General features: G+C 38.0%; 1 protein-coding gene across 2 annotated transcripts in view; it reads left to right on the forward strand.

The window, feature by feature from the left end:
* The window catches only part of LOC134801456 (endothelin-converting enzyme homolog), a 78,378-nt gene that overhangs the window by 49,740 nt on the left and 7,982 nt on the right, over nt 1-20,656 (forward strand). For both annotated transcript variants that reach the window (XM_063774046.1, XM_063774045.1), the window contains 2 exons: nt 17,846-18,011; nt 18,397-18,606. In XM_063774046.1, the coding sequence (XP_063630116.1) occupies nt 17,846-18,011; nt 18,397-18,606 (376 nt within the window). The remainder of the gene's footprint in view (nt 1-17,845; nt 18,012-18,396; nt 18,607-20,656) is intronic.

Here is a 20,656-nt window from a genome sequence, read left to right on the forward strand (position 1 = left end):
AGTTGATCTGTGAGCCTAATAGTTAAGGTAGACGTAGTTGATCTGTGAGCCTAATAGTTAAGGTAGTCGTAGTTGATCTGTGAGCCTAATAGTTAAGGTAGACGTAGTTGATCTGTGAGCCTAATAGTTAAGGTAGACGTAGTTGATCTGTGAGCCTAATAGTTAAGGTAGACGTAGTTGATCTGTGGGCCTAATAGTTAAGATGACAATGTTACATCGACAAACGCCACACGAATAGAAATAACTAATTTGCAAAACCGAAGTGATCCCATAAGTGTTCCGTGAACAGTTTTGTACATCATCATCATTATTCTTAAGAGCTCTTGTTGGTGGAGTAATCGCCATTCCGTTCTTCTCTCTGCCACTGTTTTGAGCTCCTGATACGTCACTACGTTTCTCTTTGGCCTGGTCAATATATGCACATCTCGGTCTTCCTCTGTCTCTCTGTTTTTCTATTCTGCCTTCAATTATAGACTTTATGTAAGTATCGTGACGTATCAGATGCCCCAACATGTTTCCCCTTCTGTTTTTGATTGTTCTCACCTACCAAAGATCTCTTCTCACCTACCAAATTTAATACTTTCGCATTTGTTTTCCTCTCTTTCCAGCTTATACCTTCCATTCTTCTCCACGTCCACATTTCAAAAGCGCTCAATCTGTCTCTATCACGATATGTATCGGGATGACATGCTACGAAGAGTCACGTGACTCTATACATTATTTAGGTTTCGTTTGGCGTTTACTATACTCGATTGTCACGTGCCTAACCCTAGATGTTATGCTTGTTACATACATAAACATGCAATTGCACATGACATCACCGCCATGCACTGATACCTCGATATCGATATTCATCAGTCGACCCGACGAGTGCAATTATCCATATTTACCGTTTACTATCGCTCAAACACTGTTAATTATAATTATTGTATAGCGTTCCGGAACTAATTAATTAAGTAATGGAACAGATTTATACGTAAATTAACGATTGCCTGTGACTTCGTTTGCGTGGTATACTAAAAGCAAGAGGGAAAGAAAATAATTTTTTTAATACAGTTGCTCACAAAGTGCTACTTTACGTAGCTGTTTAGCGTGCGGAAAGTTGGTTATGTCGAACTAGTGCTTTTTACTTTTCCAATTTTTTTAAATTTATACTTGTTCCAATTCACGACTACTTATTGATGAGTGTTAATATTAGTTTCCTTTAAAAATCGTAATCAGCATAAAAACCTACTGTTAATGTAAGAATATGAAAAATATACATATTTCATATTTTAATACTTACCTCTTCATCATTATAACACGTTTATTTTTTAATATTGAATATTGAAAATTCCGTTCTTAATAAGGTGTCTGAATGGAACGGAATAGCTGCCAAACGCCCATAGATATAATATACTTAAAGACGACGTCTAAGCGAGCTGTCACTGTTACCACTTTTGTTTAGTGTACGATTAACAATGTTTTACTTATTTTTTCGCAACTGTATTAAAAAACGTCGTTCGATACACGTGCGGAAATGTCATTTTTCACTCGTCCCGAGTCTTCCCACTCGCCTGCGGCTCGTGGCAAGATATCTCGGTACTCGTGAAGTAATGACATACCTTCCGCACTAGCATCGAAATGTACTATTGTAACGCCACAGTACTTCTTACCTACATCAAAAGCTCACACATAAAACAAAAACATTGGACGCTAAAGGGTCAAAAACAATACTGTGTTCGCGTCTTTCCTGTAGACATACACAAGAAAACTAGCGTGTTCGCGCGAACTGTACATTTTTCTCTCCTGTGGGCAATAGTTAACAGCTTGTGGGCATGTAAGTAATGATTTTATCACAGTTCTCTAAATAAAAGGAGGACCTTTTCACGTGCATAAGGGTTAAATAAGAAAATTAACCTTTATAGCCCTTAACTCTTGTGTATGTCTACAGGAAAGACGCGAACACAGTTTTGTTTTTGACCCTAAAATAGTATTCCCACCGCATTCCCGTTGCTAGGGAGGTTTTGGGATTATACTGAACAACTTTTACTGTGGGACCAAACCCGAAATCGCGAAAATTTTTTAGCTATTTCATACATTTTGGCTGGTTCCTTTTCTATAGGAGGGTAATTGTTTCTTTCTCGATTTCGGAGTTGGTCCCATAGTAAAAGTTGCTCAGTATAATCCCAAAACCTCCCTGGCAACGGGAGTGTAGTAATTTTTTAGCCACCGTGTATACTTACTACGAATTAGTGGCAACACATACACCAAAAAAAAAACTAATACAAAAGATAAAAATATGAGAAAATAACTTCAAAAATATTTGCAGATTTCAAAGATACATCTTTGCCTATATTAATCTAGGTTATAAACTACTTATCTAAGTCGCCTTATCATTAAAGAGCGATGGCTTTTAGTTCTAGATAACCTTTGTGTAGACTCTACACTGTATAGAGTGTAGAGGAAAACATTGATTATTGTCTCTACCTTTTCAGTCTCACGACATAGGTATGGTAAGGTGGGGTAAGACTATATCACTAGGGCAAGACAAACACTTGTATGGGATCCTCATACTGTTTGTCTTGCCCCGAGCAAAATAAACTATGTTCGTCCTTCCCAAAACCAAAGTCATTAGAATGTAATGGTTACTTTATATTCCACAACTCTTCTCTTTCTGCACACTATATACAGTCTATACAATGCACACAGACTCTAAATAATACGAAATACACGTTATCTATGCAAAGGGACCTTATTGTCGATGCACAGCGTTAGCGGCATAGTATTTATATCGGAGCATCGTTAATAATGGCGTCAGCGCCATCGACAATTAAGGTCCCTTTTCATAATAACGTCACGTATTTTGTCAACACCATATTATCGAACGAGCGAGCGAAGCGAAGTGAAGTTCTTACATTCGACTTTGAACACACGGCTGACTATATAGGGACACGTCCCGGCATTTCGATGTTTTTAAGCTGAACTATCAGAGGATAGTTTGATACTCAATAACTTAAGACGAAACGGGAGCTGAGCTAAAAGTCAATTTTGAGATTTCAAGCTGAATATACCCGTCGCTCTGACGGGGCGTGAGAGACTGTATTTGTGTGTGTAATGCACGCACACAGATGCGTACGCTTGCACCCGCGCGCGCCTCATTGCCGACAATTTGCAATGTTATTTTTCGTGCGTTACTGCCACGAGGCGTTCACTTATTACTTACTGTGTTGCGATTGAATTTTTTGACCCGGCTTACGTTTACGGAACTCGATAATCTTTCTACTACTGTGACTTGGCTTTGTTTACTTGACTTTGCTGATCAGCTTATTGTTTTGGACTCCGTGAGTTGTGGTTACCTATTGGACCGCACGCAATTCATCTACCTTTATTCAAGTAATTAAGCGTAATTAGCCGAAACCTTTATAAGAGTGTAATTCATAAGAAGTACATAAGATATAATTTATGTACTGGTTTGCTGTTAGCTTTTAATTGTATCACTTTACATATATGTTACTCAAATAACTAACACGGTTACACTGTTGTAAGAACATTATTTTTCAGGTAGGCCTTATTATACCTACTATAGGCCTTATTACCTCCTAGTACCTTAGTAGTAGTAGTACTACTACGGAAATTGATTCAAAGACTCAAGACTGACTTAAGTGGCAGTAGGGTGTAGGGTTTTTTCTAGGCTTAATGAGTTCGCTGAAGCTTATTTTTTATACTTAGCGCACAGAACCACTAGTTTAACAGTATCAGCTCTAACCACATGTCACCATTTTGTCCTTTACGTAACAAACTCAGGGGCCCAGAATATCCGATGTACCTATCAAATCAAGGTTCTGTACCAAATAAGGCCCGGTTATTATAGTTCGTTATTTTTTAGCATTAGAAAGAAGGTAAACAATCATGACGTGTCTTTTTATTAATAATTATTGAAAAACGCTTTCAAAAATTAGTTTATATTACTTATGAAAGCAAAAGAATATAAAAAAGTATATGATTAATACATACATACATACATACATACAATCACGCCTATTTCCCGGAGGGGTAGGCAGAGACCACGGATTTCCACTTGCTACGATCCTGACATACCACTTTCGCTTCCTTCACATTCATAACATTCCTCATACACGCTCGCCGGTTTAGGGTGCTCTTGCTCATTAATATGATTAATATGATTTATAATTCTAACATATTTGCTATGACTTATTTTTCAATGGTAATTTTTAATAAGACATGTCAAAATCTGTTACCTTAATGCAAAAAAAACGAACTTTAAGCGTGCTAACTTTCAAAATTTCATTTTTTATAAGATAGTATAAGTAGATGGGCAAAAATTTTGCGTCCATGTCCACCAGTGAGTAAGTGATTGAGATACCTAAACATTTAACTTTATAATGTAAAATGATATAATTTACTAACCTACTCGTTTAATTTCAGGTAGGTTGAATAAGGAACCAAGTAACCATGGGGAGGAGCAGTATTTACTAACATTTTCTTTTTGGGTCTTCAGAGTGTATCGTTTCCTTTTTTTTGCACATATTACACTTAAATATATATTCTCTGTGTAAACCCTTACGTCTTTCAATGACAAAGGCAAGATCAGCAAATGTACAATTTGTATGATCGTGCCTGATATTTGAGATCACAGAAAATAAATATTTTAAATCCACTATTCTGCGACCTTCTAAAATTTTGTTTTATCATGATTCATGATCAAAAAGCTCGGATTCAATAGTCATATCAAACGTCGATTATGCAGTTGATGATGAGCTTGCATTTTCTACCATTGGTGCTGCAAATGCATCAACCGGTGGCGATAAACTTTGCCCTCTTGTAAAACAAATTACTATTGTGATTGTGTCCAGCAAAAGGCCAAAATTCGGTTTACTTTCCTGTTTAAAATATTACTAATTTATTCATATTTCAGATTAGTTACATAGGTAACTGTCTGAATGTTACAATGCCAGCTGGCAAATTCTATCACATTTGTTTGTTTGGTAGTCATGGTAACATTCACTTACATTGATATCCTTATTAAGATCTGTATCTTATTATCCAGACCTTAAAATATTGCCACCGTTGCCCTTTAAAAAAATACTGTTTAAATAATTGGCTACTCAAACAATGCTTCTATAGTATAAATAATGACTACACAAAAATGGGTAGTATTGTATATAATGCACGAAATAAGGCCCGATTCTTAAGCGGGTTTAAATTTTGAGGCCATGTCCGCTAATACTATAGACAAAATATCAAGTTTAATAAACACAAAAAAAAACATTGATTATTTTATAATTTAGGCCTTACTTTGTAATTTAAAGTAGAGTTAGGCCAAGAAAAATCTATAGCGATTTTGATAGAACACGCAGTGCAAGTATTATTTCAAACGTCGCTTCTATGAAATTATGACATATAAATAACACTTGCACTGCGTGTGCTATCAAAATTGCTGTAGACTTTTCTTGGTCTGACTCTAAAATATTCTTTATTACACCACAAACATAAAAACAAATTTAAAAAAAACCGGCGAACTGCAAGTCGGACTCGCACACGAAGGGTTCCGTACCATTATTTATAAAAACGGTCACCCATCCAAGTACTGACCCCGCCCGACGTTGCTTAACTTCGGTCAAAAATCACGTTTGTTGTATGGGAGGCCCCACTAAAATTTTTATTTTATCCTGTTTTTAGTATTTGTTGTTATAGCGGCAACAGAAATAAATCATCTGTGAAAATTTCAACTGTCTAGCTATCACGGTTCGTGAGATACAGAGATACCGACGGACGGACGGACAGCGGAATCTTAGTAATAGGGTCCCGTGTTTTACCCTTTGGGTACGGAACCCTAAAACCGATTTACAATGTAGATAAAGGTAGCAACAGGCGGTCTTATCGCTGTTAGTTCTTATTCTTCGTTTGTTTAGCATTAGAGTGAAGGTGACGTGTCTTTTTTAAGCATGCAATCGTATAATTATTTATTAGCTTTTTTTGTAATAGTTATGTACTTAGTGGTTAATATTAGTATTTACTATTTTTTTTTTCAATAATGCTTAAAAACGAAGTATAGACATGACAACCAAATATTAACGCCATTGTAGGGCAGGATATACAGAACATGAATCATTTGTACTGTCACGCTCCGTGATTGTTGAGCCATTTAGGGTTCTAGCTAAATTGGACATTCCATAGAGCACGAGTAAGTATGGAACAACCAATTCAGCTAGGACCCTAAATTGCTCGACAATTACGAAGCGTGCCTGTAGGTACCTAAAAATTTTGTTAATCCATTTTAACCATGCAATAAAATATTTTTGATTTTGATTTCTAATTTGAAATATTAGAATCAAAAAGTTCATAATAGATTGTATATCATAACTACAAAAATGTGTTCCCTACTCTCAACCCAAAACCCCTTGTATCTTAGGGTCTAGATATTTTCACACAAGACGGTTTATCGATAACTTCTTACATCACTAGATTATCGACATTAAATGTCGACTATTGCCCATCACTTTTCTGGCTGTGTACGTATTTAGAAACTTGACTCCGCCCCTAAAATTAGTGCGATAGGGACAACTGCAGCTGAGGCGAAAAATCCTGCGTAAAAATGACAAAAATCGAGGTTTCGTAGTCCTCTTTTTCCTCCCCCAAAACTTAACCAATCGTAACCAAATTTGGAAATCTAAATGATTATGAAATTATCTGTGTCGGACCGTTTTGCTTTTTTGGCTAATTGATATCAGTTTTGAATACCACGCCTCTCATTGCGGCATAGTCTATTAGGCCATTTTGGCCGTTTTTGAAGGGCTCTAGCGCCTTAAAAAACAAAAATATCAAAAAAAGCAAAACGGTCCGACACAGATATTGACAATATTAATCTGTGTTGAAAAAATCATTGCTCTAGCTTCAAAAACCACGGAGGAAAACGAGGACTACGTTTGTATGGAGGAATGACCACTCCTGTTGGCTCTTAAGTAAAAATGTTCTAATTTAAATGAAATTGGGTGAACGTATAGTTGAGGGCATCATATTTTAGTCATTAAATTTTGAGCTGGCTCTAACAAGAGGTTATTGAGCTAGAAGAGCTGAAAATGCTAAAAAGCTATTTGTGAGGGGTCTTGCTATTCTGGTCAATTTAATTGAAGGAAAGTATGGTCGAGTTTGGTATCAAATGAAAGTGCTCGGTTTACACATTTATTATTTTAGGTTGTATTGTAGGAACAATTGCTTCATAAGTCAGAAACGCGCATGTGACACCCTTAATATATGAACATCCATAGACTACGAAAACCGCTTAGCGTTACTTGTTAGTCTCCATAGGCTACGGTGGCTAAAATCGAGAAAAAACTGTTTAAAAAATTGAATTTAGCAAGGAGCAAGTACCAGGGCCTCATGAGTTACGAGAAGGTGTCGTTGACCAACCCTCCGTGGGGCGCAGGGCGCGGCGGCCGGGCGCGTACCAGTATGAAGTTATTGCGGCTACTCGCGTATCTTAGCTGTATACTTTTGGTTTGATTTATATATATTTATAATCAAGCTTTTCAATCTAGTACCTTACTTAGGCAACTTAGCAAGCTTCGTTGCCTAAACACGGTACTCGACTTAAAAAAAAAAAATACAAAAATTTATTGTAGGTAATACACAAAAACATTTTCAGGGGTGCTAAGATTATCCTAATTATGTACAATTGACAAAGTGTAGGTACCTCAGCTAAGAAGTATATTATATCAGGTTGCTCTGGTTCCTACACTAGGCTCAGCCTGTCTCGTAGGTAACCCAGACTCAAGTGAGTTTATACAATTGAAACTTAAAGCCAAGGAAGGGGAAATACTTACTAACAGAAATTATTTTTACATTTTTACAATAAATGAATTAAGACACAAACAATTGTAAAACTATCTTAAATTATAATAGAAATAAATTAACCTAGATAAAATTTAAACTTATCCATCAGCATGCGACTCAATCAAGTTAATTCTTGCTAGTGAATGTGTGTGTGTGTGTGTGTGTGTGTATATATATAAATGTATGTGTTTGTGTATGTGAAAAGAAAAAGTGGTTAATTATCAACTTTTAGAAGTTCTTCTATGTCCTCGTAGGAAAGGGAGCTGAGCCATGAAGATATTTTTTTCTGAACTTCCCTAACAGTCAATTTTTTGATGAGGATTTTAGTGTTGACTTTATTGTAGACAAACGGATGGATGAAGTTAGGCAGACGTTGAGCGAAAGCTGATACAGTTGGGGGAACTGGGACTTTGAATGTGCGTTTTTGTAGCATGCAGTCGTAGTTGGAGGACTTCAAGACTTCTCCGTAAATCCTTGACACCACACGGAAGATAAAAATACCACGAACACTGAGGACATCCAGATCGCTGTACACTAGTTTGGTAGCGTATCTAATTGGTTTTCGAAGGGAGACCTTGATGACAGCTCGTTGCGCCCTCTCCAGAGAAATCAAGTGGGTTTTGCATGCTCCGCCCCAAGCAGTTATGCAGTATGCTAGTACAGATTGGCAGATGCTAATGTAGACTGTTCTGAGCAATGATTTGTTTGCGGAGTTACGTAAAATTTTAAAAACGTAAATAAGTTTGCGTACCCGATTTGCTGTGGTTTTTATGTGCTCCTTGAAATCCAGCTTCTCGTCAATTACTACCCCAAGATATTTTACGGAAGTAGCTCTGTCGATCGGCTGGCAAGAACAGGAAGATGTTGGTGATTGCGTTCGGTTACAAGTGTGAATTTTGATACTGGGTGAAATAGTAGGAGCTGAGGATTTTGTTTTATGAAAACATATGAGTTTTGTTTTTGTAGTGTTGAGTGTAAGCAAGCTGCGTTTTAGCCAGTCAGCTACAACACCCAGCCCTCTCTCTGCGGCTTCAGCAACCTTTGTCCAGCTGCGATCGTGGAAGATAATTGCCGTGTCGTCGGCATAGCAAATTATATCAGCGTTGGGTAAATTGCCTGAAGCTATGTCATTAATGTAAACATTAAATAATATAGGAGCCAATACACTACCCTGCGGGACTCCGAAACCGATTTCCATATGGTTACTTATGTCTTGGACTATCTTGACTCGCTGTGTTCGGCCTGACAGATAGCTGCTAAACCATTTCAAGGCGATCCCTCTCACTCCTAGAAGTTCTAGTTTTTTTAGTAGGATTGGGATTGAGACAGTGTCGAACGCCTTGGTTAGGTCCAGGAAGACACCGATGCAGCTTTCGTTATTGTCGAGGTATCCTGATATTAACTTTGTCATGAGTACCACTGCGTCTTCAGTCGACCTTTTTTCGCGAAAGCCAAACTGCCGATTTGAGATTATGTTATATTTTTCCAGGAAACTGACCAAGCGTTTACTGACCAATTTTTCTAGGATTTTTGAGAGAGCCCCGAGCAAAGAAATTGGTCTGTAATTGCTAGGGTTACATTTGTCCCCTGCTTTATATAGCGGTATGACCGCCGCTTCTTTCCAAATCTCAGGAAAGATACCCTCGGACAAACTAAGGTTGAAAATGTGTGTAAGGGGAGTGATAATGTAGCTTTTGATAGCCTTTAGCAGACGGTTTGTGATCCCGTCTAGACCAGGAGAGCTATCTGGTTTCAGGCTATTTATTATCGACTCAACCTCTGATTCGTTGGTTGCAATTAGGAACAGAGATTGAGGCGGAGAAACATTTGATGACATTTCACGCGCAAGGTCCTCTTGAGTTTTGTTAGTGGTTTTAAGCACATCGTTGGCCAGCCTTTCACCAACTCTTGCGAAGAACTGATTACAGTAATCGAGAGATTCGCCAACTGTACTCTTAATTTGCGTTAGTTCGGTTGGCTTTTGTACATTTTTCGTCGTGTAAGTGATATTCTTGATTGAATTCCAGAGTTTTTTTGGGTTATTCTTATTTTCTTCTAGCTCGGCTGATTCGTAGTTATATTTTAGTTTCCGTAGAAGCCCGTTGTGAAAATTTTTGTACCGGATGTAGATTTGTTTCAGGATTTGATCATTTGGATTTTTGCGGCATTTTTGATGGAGATGATCTCTATGCCTTGAGCACCGTATAAGTCCGGGGGTCATCCAGGGCTTAATCGAAAACTTGGACCGGCTAATGGCTACATATGATGAGTGTTTGGAAATAACGTCAAGCAGCAGTCGATTAAAGGTATTAACCGCTTCTTGCATTGTGAGTGCAGAAGTAACTCCGGACCAGTCGAAGTTTCGGAGTTCATTCTCAACGCCTTCAGTATCAATTTTCTTCACAAATCGTTTGTTTTGGATTTGTTTTGACGTTTTTGTGCTTATACCTGTCACAATCAGATCGTGGTCTGTGATGTCTGATTTACAAACGACCGTTGCCGCCGGCAATCTTGCAGTGACATGAACGTGGTCCAGACAAGAATCGCCACGGGTGGGCTTGGTCACTGTTTGCTTTAAGTCTAGTTCCGCCAACATACATAGGTAGTTCGCGCATGTGCCGAGTTGTGTGATATTATCTGACAGTGTGTTTATATTTATGTCGCCTGCAACTATCACGCAGGGGGAGCGCTTTATTGACTGTACTGTAGACATAAGCGAGTTGGAAAAATTTGTGGTGTCATTGAACGATGGTGACCGATATATGCCCAGAACATCAAATCGATTTTTGACTGCCACATGTAGGCAATCGGCATCACGAAAAGTAGGCTCAGAGACTTGTGGCATCCATGATTTATTTACGTACATGACAACACCGCCGGCTTTGTTTGTAGATTTGTGTGTTCGGAACGCCTGAAATCCAACTAGCTGTGGTATAATCGATCCATCATTGAGCCAACATTCCGTCAGGACAATTACATCCAAAACCAGTTTAAGTCTTGTTAAAGATATTAAAAATTGGTCAAAGTTCTTTTGAAGGCTCCTTATATTGTAAGTTAGTACTTTCAGGTTAAATTTTTTATCAATATACAGCTCGCATGACTCTGGGCAGTCAATGACATGGCAGGGCGTATCATCCTGATCAATATCTGAAATCAAAATGTTGAAGTCACCCATTATCGTATAGTTGAAAGTCAGGATACAATCGCTTAAGAATTTGTTCCTGCCATTTACTGTCTGAGCAGCGAGCTATCGCGGTTGGATTTGGTAGAGAACATAGGAAAGTATTGTTGATCGTAGTCATAACCTTATATGAGTGTGTGGTGAGACTGATAGCATTATTCATTGTGTGTGTGTTAGTGTATCTGTAAGGTGTTTGTGTTAAAGACTGTGAAATATTAGCTATCATGCAATGAGGATAGAGAAGTGTTAGAATAATCAGAAAAATGGAACAGTTACGAAGTGCGAAAATTTTCTTCGGGAACGTAGGTCGAGGCGCCGACGTCCAGGATTTGCTCGGTGGGGGCGGGTATCGCAGCAGATGTCGCTCCGAGCCATCTTTCGAGGTCTTCGGCGCTCCGAATCGGAACTTCAGGGCAGCCCTCCTTCTTACGAATGAATATACTACCATTTCTGGTCCAGCAGAACTTGTATCCGGCCTTATTAGACTGCAGCCTAGAGTCACGAAATAACTCCCGATTTTCTTTGGTGAGCCGTTCATTGAAATACAGCTTTCTTCTGGGGCCATTAATTTCGATAGCATTCGTGTCCAGGTTGCGTCTGCTTTTGGCGGTCTTTAAAAATTCGTTCCTCTTGGCGCGGCGAACAAATTTTACCACTAACGGGCGTGGAAGCCTGCCCTCCGACTCTGGTAGCTTAGTTCCCCGAGGACCAACGCGAGTTACGAAGTCCAGGTCTTCTTCAGTCAGATTAAGGCCCATTTTTATCGCAGTAGTAAGGACAATGTGTGTTTTATTTTCGTTTGGGAACTCGTTCACGCCAATTATCTCTATCTCATTGCATAATCTGTCTTGTGCTTGTGCGTTTAGCTGGTTTTCGAGCTGAGAGATTCTTTGCTTAAGAAGGTCGTTTTCAGCTTCACGTTCGTCAGTTCTTCACGTTCGTAAAAGCTCTCTATTATATCACGATTGTATAAAATACTATTTTTTATATGAAGATTTCTTTAAATTATGAAAATTTTGGAATCCATGATGGCGGCCATGCACTATGTCATAAAAGTCGTCATGGATGTCGTTTTATAGGTTTTAGGGGCCGCAGATTTCGATAATGACGACCATTTAGGTATTCAAGATGGCGGCCACGCATAATGTCATAAAAATCGTCATTGATGTCGTTTTATAGGTTTTAGGGGGCGCAGGTTTCGAAAATGATGACCATTTTGGAATCCAAAATGGCGGCCATGCTGTATGTCATAAAAGTCGTCATACATATCGTTTTATAGGTCATCGTCATCATTTTCGAAATCTGCACACCTGTTTCAAATAAGGTATAGATGCATCCTAGTTTCTAACACTAGTAAGTCAACAACATCTATATCTACTATCGAAATGTACTTTTGATAGTAGTAGTACGAAATGTAATCTGAAAGGAATCAAGGAATGCATACCTGTAATGAGGAATCGACATTGATTCCAATTACTAGTAATTGTAATATTTGAAAAATTTATTCTTAGAATTGTACTTAGTAATTCGGTATTGTTAGATTACAAAGTAATCTGGGAATCGGTAATCAGATTACAAAGTAATTGCAAGTAATCGTGGAATTAGGAATCAATTACGAAATCCCCATCTCTAAGACTAAGTAGCACTGCATTCAATTGATCTTTTTGGCGAACCGCGAGTTCTCAGTTCGGGGCGAACTACTAGTAGTAATTGATGATCAACCATCCGGAATGTGTCAAGCCATGCGGCTTACACATGCGTTTATTGTTTATTTACTGATCAGTGGCTTGAAGGCACGTGGGATGGTTTACTTCGCTTTTCTATTGATTTACCACATAATAAACATTATATTATAAGCCTTCTCATGCGTGACACCAACTCAACTTATATGATGTCATATAAAAAACCGGACAAGTGCGAGTCGGAGTCGCCCACCGACGATTCCGTACTTTTTAGTATTTGTTGTTAAACCAGAGAACCGGCAACAGAAATACGTCATCTGTGAAAATTTCTACTATATTATCATGGGTAATGAGATACAACTTGTCGACAGACAGACGGACAGTGGAGTCTTGGTAATATGGTCCCGTTTTTACCCTTGGATACGGAACCCTAAAAATGGTCATACCTTTGAGGATAACATAAACACTTGAGTAGGTATATTTTTGTAACACTTTTGTAGAAATTAAATATAACATCCCACTTTTTTAAACAACTTTAATACCCTAGAAATAGATATTCGAGGTGTTATACACCAATAATATCAAAGACATCATAGTCCTGCCATCCATGAAACCAACGCAACACATTATCAGATGCCCATACCTATCCGCTTGTTACCCTATTCGGTCGTGGGCAACAGAACCAGCGCGTGCCCTGTAAAGATTTCACGGCTGCGAGCACTCGGAAGGTCTTTCATGACGATCGCAAACGGGGCATGAAATACACTTAATGCGTATAAATGCAGTGAATAGGGGGGAATAAAACGGACGGTAACGTCGGATACAAGTTTATTTTTGACCCGTGAAAAAGAAGGAAGAACCAAACGACATACAATCCGGCCCGAGAAAGTAAGAAGTTAGAGTAGCCGAATGAAGTTAGGCCTGGTATTGGCCGTTGAGTCAAGAAATTGGGAGATCCTGGCCTGGTATTTAATAAAAGGGATCTAATCCGACCAAAAATGTGTAAAGTGAAGATTGCGTCTATTTCTTCTAATTACTTAGACGGCCTAGTATTTATTTCCTTGAATCATGGATTATATGTTACAAAGGGATTATTATACTGGTTTTATATCTAAATTTTGTTAGAATCTGTGGCTGATACGGGTTAAGGTTTTGTTTATACATATGAAATACAAAATGGCGGTCGTGAAATCCAAGATTATTGGTAGACAGGTAATATTTACTTTAGAAACGAAAATTGGGCCTGGGTAGACTCTCTTCTCTTCTCTCTTCTTAGTCGTGCACTCTTGTCAGAGTGGTCGTGGCTGTTTGGATGACGCACATGGCTGGTCTTCATTTCCGGTTATGTTCGTGGGTAGACTAGATTCCTTTAATTCCTTCCTATGTAAGGTTTCACCATATAACTTTCCAAATGAAAGAAAACGATGCTTCTTTGAACTTCTGCACGCCCTCGTGTTGCTCCGTTTAGAAGTTATTCAACCATAAAATACCCATTCCGTTTTCTCAAATTCTTTGTAAATTGCTATTCTAATTTCATCAGAGCAGTGCATACCGTTGTCTTGGTCCCGTGTGTTTTCACTCTCACGTGTAAATGTGTTTGCGAACTGAGCAGCTATTTCTGCAATGTTTATCAAAATGGGAAGCTATTTTCGTGTACACGGCTAACTGAGTGTGCTTTGTAAGCTTATAAGCGTATGCTTCCTTTATCTTATCAATATTTGTTAAAAGTTAATCTTGACGAGACTCAGATAAAATTTGTTTTGAACGCCTTTGTTTTCGATTTACGTTTGGTCCATACAGGCATTTAGTGTAATAACATAAATGTAATCACTTTCCAAGATTCCACCATCTACAAAAGCAAATTGTTCATTTAAGACAGTGTTATTTTTATGCTTAAGCCCTTAATGAATAGGCGTGGCCTGTCCTGGGAATAGTACTATGTACCTACTACCTACCTACTATGTAGTTATATTACAAATACAACCAACGAATAAAATAACGCGACGAAGATAAGGAAATTAACAGCACCATAAGAATCAGTATCAAGTAATTATTACGAAGAACCAGAACATTTACTACGAGTATTCCTTAAATTTTGCACGATCTAAAAGGCTTTCTTAATCTATTCCAAATTGCAAAGGCGATAGTTATTTCCCAAATATCTACATAATAAAATTACTCTAAAAAAATATGGTAAATTACTTGCACAGTGTATAAATAAATCAAAACAAATAAGCAACAATAAATACATATCTGCAAATAAAAACAAATGTAAAGCAACTTGGAATGTCATAGCCTCGCAGGTATCAAGCGTAGACCATTCAACTAATATAAAATATTTAAAAATTGATGACAAGGCTTATGACAGTCCTCATGATATCTGCACTATACTTAACAATCATTTCATTGAATTACGCAACGTAATAAAATTAATATTAATACTATAAGGCCCTCAAAAATAAATATCGAAAATTGTCCATCCACTATGTTCCTGATGCCAACCGATTCAAATAAGATTTATAAAATTATTATGTCTCTGAACAACAGCAAAACTTCAGGCATTGATGATATATCAACTGAACTAGTAAAATTAACTGCATCGTTTTTAAGTGGCCCTCTGGCACACACAATCAATTTGTCTTTTAGTCATGGCTATTTTCCTGAGCAGTTAAAGACATCTATTATAAAACCGACATATAAAAAAACCGGGCAAGTGCGAGTCGGACTCGCGCAAGAAGGGTTCCGTACCATAATGCAAAAAAAAAAACAAAAAAAAAAGCAAAAAAAAAAACGGTCACCCATCCAAATACTGACCACTCCCGACGTTGCTTAACTTTGGTCAAAAATCACGTTTGTTGTATAGGAGCCCCATTTAAATCTTTATTTTATTCTGTTTTTAGTATTTGTTGTTATAGCGGCAACAGAAATACATCATCTGTGAAAATTTCAACTGTCTAGCTATCACGGTTCGTGAGATACAGCCTGGTGACAGACGGACGGACGGACGGACGGACGGACGGACGGACGGACGGACGGACGGACGGACAGCGAAGTCTTAGTAATAGGGTCCCGTTTTACCCTTTAGGTACGGAACCCTAAAAAGGAGAACGTAACGATCCCGGAAATTATAGACCAATAACAATTGTCCCGATACTGTCTAAAATAGTGGAAAAAGCCTTTTGTGTCAGATTAGATAGCTTTTTAACAAAACATAACATCCTACATCCTGATCAATACGGCTTCCGAAAAGGTCTTAACACAGAACTGGCATGTTTTGAATTTATTAAATATATAACTGAATCTATCAATAATAAATCACCTGTTATGTCCATATTCCTTGATATGATAAAAGCGTTTTACCTTGTAGATCATTCAAAGCTGCTTAAAAAATTAGACAATTACGGAATTAGAGGTCAAACAAATGACTGGCTTAGATCTTATTTAACTAATAGACAGCAAAGTACTGAAATATCAAAATTTGTTGAAATTTAAAATAATTTGCATAAATTAGTATACAGATCACCTTTACGTACGGTTGTTTCAGGAGTACCTCAAGGAAGTAACTTAGGGCCCCTTTTATTTTTACTCTTTATCAATGATCTTCCTAAAGCCACAAAGCCTAAAACCATACTTTTTGCAGATGATACAACCATCGTAGTCAGGAGTCAAAACCAACACACATATGAGTCTGATATCAATGATGCCTTGACAGACATGAATGATTGGATACTTGATAATAATCTTCTAATAAATCTGAATAAAACGCAGTACATGCAATTTCATTCTTCCAGAACAACGCCGCCACTAATTAATATTAATATAGACAACATTCCCTTACAGAAAAGTAATACCATTAAATTTTTGGGTTTAAATATAGACTCCTCACTAAACTGGAGGTAACATATTAGTTCAGTGTGTAAAAAACTAGACCGTTTCATTTTCGCCCTAAGAAAGCTACGTCAGTGTGTGTCCTATGAAGCAGCCCTTACAGCTTACCACGGCCACGTGCCTCATCTATTCTTAACTATGGTCTCATCTTATGGGGTAACTCTGTGGATGTGGAAAGGGCATTTAAATTACAAAAAAAAAAGTGTTCGCGCAATTTCTAATGCTCAAATTGGTAGTAGCTGTAGACCATTGTTTAAAAAACTCAATATATTACCTTTAGCATGTATTTACATTCTAAAAATTTGTAATTTTGTTAAAAGATTTATATTGTATTGTTCAAGTAACCCTAGACCACAATACAAAAACATTCTAAACCAACCGCGCTGCATGACCGACATTTACAGAAGAAACGCTTACAATGCGAGTATTATAATATACAATAAATTACCCGTCCACATAAAAGCACTCGAGGACAAGAAATTTACTCAAAATCTGAGATTTTGGCTCATGGAACGCTGTTTTTATACTGTAAAGGATTTTATGAATCATACGGAGGGATGTGTTATATTACAACCATTTCAGTGTCTTCTAATTCAAATTCGAATCTAACTGTTTTTATATTACTGACTCTTTTTAGGGTTCCGTACCCAAAGGGTAAAACGGGACCCTATTACTAAGACTTCGCTGTCCGTCCGTCCGTCCGTCTGTCTGTCACCAGGCTGTATCTCACGAACCGTGACAGCTAGACAGTTGAAATTTTCACAGATGATGTATTTCTGTTGCCGCTATAACAACAAATACTAAAAACAGAATAAAATAAAGATTTAAATGGGGCTCCCATACAACAAACGTGATTTTTTACCAAAGTTAAGCAACGTCGGGTGTGGTCAGTACTTGGATGGGTGACCGTTTTTTTTTTGCTTTTTTTTTCGTTTTTTTTTTTGCATTATGGTACGGAACCCTTCGTGCGCGAGTCCGACTCGCACTTGCCCGGTTTTTTACTGATGTTAAGTTACCATTTGTCGGATTAATTTATGTTGTATGTAATGCTAATTAATATCCTCTATAATATTTGCATACTGTTTAAAACAGTTGAAAAAGGTGAAACATATTTTATTTTTACACTAACACATGGAATCTTTACCCTTTTTCTGCGAATAAATTTTTGTTTATTTTTGTTTGTTTACATTTCCCTCTCCCTTTTTCTGGTCTTATTTGAGAACAAAACAATATTTAAAGATGTCATATTTCTTTCCAGGGCGTATCGTTCATAGGATGGCACCAGCGGTCGCGGCTGGAGCGAGTGCTGCTAGTGCTGACAGCTTTGCTGACGTTGGCAGTTTTTCTGACTACCTGCCTGCTGTTAGCCATGCGGGGTCCCACGTACCTTCCCGTGCCACCATGCTACCAACCTGAACCTAAAGGTATTTACTGCTAGTACTGACAGCTTTGCTAACGTTGCCATTTGGTGACAAACTGTTCAGCTCTTAGAGTCTGGCACAAAAAAAACGCGGGAATTTCAATAAAAACCGCACCTGGCAATAATATTACTATGAAATTAAATGACAGCTTGAAACTGACAGCTTATTTGATAGGATAAAAGTTGCCATATAAAGAATTTAAAAAAATAGCTTGTGACACGACTCGCTGGTCAGACTCTAACCATGAGGCCCGGACATACGGGGAGATGTGTCCATGGTATATTTCCACAAGGTAACAAAAACTCAAGCTGGACTTAAGGCATGATAAGTCGAAAGTTCATTAAAATTGTTGACTGTGTTCCACTAAACCGAACCTTTATTATTACAGAAAGCAGCGTCTGCTTGTCCAGCTCATGCATCTACACTGCCAGCGAGGTCATCAGGGCCCTCGACGAGACCCAGAACCCCTGCGAGGACTTCTACGAGTTCGCTTGTGGGGGCTGGATGAAGAACAACCCTATCCCAGAGGGCAAGTCGCAGTGGGGCATCTTTAGCAAGATCGAGCTTCATAATCAGCTCATCATAAGATCTGCTTTAGGTGAGTGAGGTTTCAAAATTTTAATTTATTAATCATATATTCATTGTGGAAAGACGACAGATTCTTGGACGAAAATTTCCTCCATAATCTTTGCACTATCTCAGCGAGTTTTGATATTCGGTGATTACTTAGTTTACTTACATCTACAGTCCACTTTGTTAAGGGCTTTCATAATAAAATTTTGCAGCTTGCTGTACCACTACTCGAGAACTTTTATGTCGCAACATCTATTTTTAGTGTTCCATACAAAACTTTGTTCACGGACCACTTATGGGATCACTTCGGTCTTGCAAATCAGTTAAATGCGTTTTTAGGGTTCCGTACCCAAAGGGTAAAACGGGACCCTATTACTAAGACTCCGCTGTCCGTCCGTCCGTCTGTCTGTCACCAGGCTGTATCTCACGAACCGTGACAGCTAGACAGCTGAAATTTTCACAGATGATGTATTTCTGTTGCCGCTATAACAACAAATACTAAAAACCTCGGAGTAATTAACAATGGAGCCGCCATTAACAGGCGTTCCCCTCTGTCGAAAATAGGCGGCCAATGGTCAACCACATGTCAACCATATGTATGGACTGACGTTTATCTGACATGACGTACCTATACATTTGATGTGCCCCTCCCCCGCTAAAAACGGCAGACTATTTTGTACCGCAAATTTTAGACATGGCGTCTCCGTTGGTTATATCCTCTAAGCTAAAAACAGAATAAAATAAAGATTTAAGTGGAGCTCCCATACAACAAACGTGATTTTTGACCGAAGTTAAGCAACGTCGGGCGGGGTCAGTACTTGGATGGGTGACAGTTTTTATAGATAATGGCACGGACCCCTTCGCCTGTGTGCGAGTCCGACTCGCACTTGACCAGTTTTTTTTATTCTATGAGCAATGTGCTTCGTCTTCTGGCTTCCTCTAATTATCTCAACGTTTTCTCATTGGCTTTTGCGAATCTTCGTCTACTTCTTGAGAACCTGTCTATCCCAGAGGCTTTCAATTCTACGAGGAATCTACCTCGCCCTTTGCCACTTAATATCATCAACCCTTTGTCAAGTGTTAATCTAAGCCATATTGCTTAAGCAGATCTTGCGCTATTGTGTCTAGTTGCAACAATATAACAATAAGGAAAAGGTCAGAGATGACATTGATGATAGACTATTGTCTAGCTATTTATGGAGTTAATTCTTATTCGAGGATAGAATTGAGACTGATAATTTAAGCACGTTTAACATTCTCATTCTACATTCGTCACAATCGTCGGTGGCTTTCAATGTAGAATGAGTGACGAAAGCAGAATAGGACTAATTTAAGAACTTGACGAAAAACGAATGGGACGACCCAAGACGATACCCACAAATCTAACATGTACCTACAACTAATCTAAGTTAACCTAATAAGCTCTGATTTGAAGACGATTCCGATTTGTGAACAGTCAGTTTCATTGTCTTTGGAAAAATAAAAACAAGATGTATTCCGAGAAACTCTTTTAGAAAATACGATTATTGAACCCTTACAAACTCAAGGTTTTTATTCGGTTGACCTCGGTAGGTATTATAGTTAAATTTTTCCTTTTGATATTTTCCTCAATTTCATCAATTAGGTAAGTAGGTACCCGGAAATAAACTTGCTCTCTAACATAAACGAAAAATCCGGTTTCATTAACGTTTTATATCCGGAAATTACTCTATTCAAAAAGTTAACAAGTCCACTTTTGAACTAGAACTAGACACAGGTTTTCCCGATTTCTGGTTGACATATAACCTTACATTAAATTAGCATTCTGATATGTTGCGAATCGTCATTTTCGACCACAACAAAGTGCTCTAACCATTTGGTTAACGCAAAATAATGCCTTATAAAACGTCTGTATTGAAATGTTAAATATTTGGACATTTACTTACTAAGCATCTTTACACGGCCATATCTTGTATCGTACAGTCAAAAGCATTATAATTATGTTTCGGCCTCTATTAGTTTCATCAAAACAGTTCAGAACGCTAAATTGCATTGTTAGGTAGTCTCTTCTTCTCTTCTTGATCGGGACACTCTTG

Source organism: Cydia splendana, chromosome 22, assembly GCF_910591565.1.
Source record: "Cydia splendana chromosome 22, ilCydSple1.2, whole genome shotgun sequence".
Taxonomy (NCBI): domain Eukaryota; kingdom Metazoa; phylum Arthropoda; class Insecta; order Lepidoptera; family Tortricidae; genus Cydia; species Cydia splendana.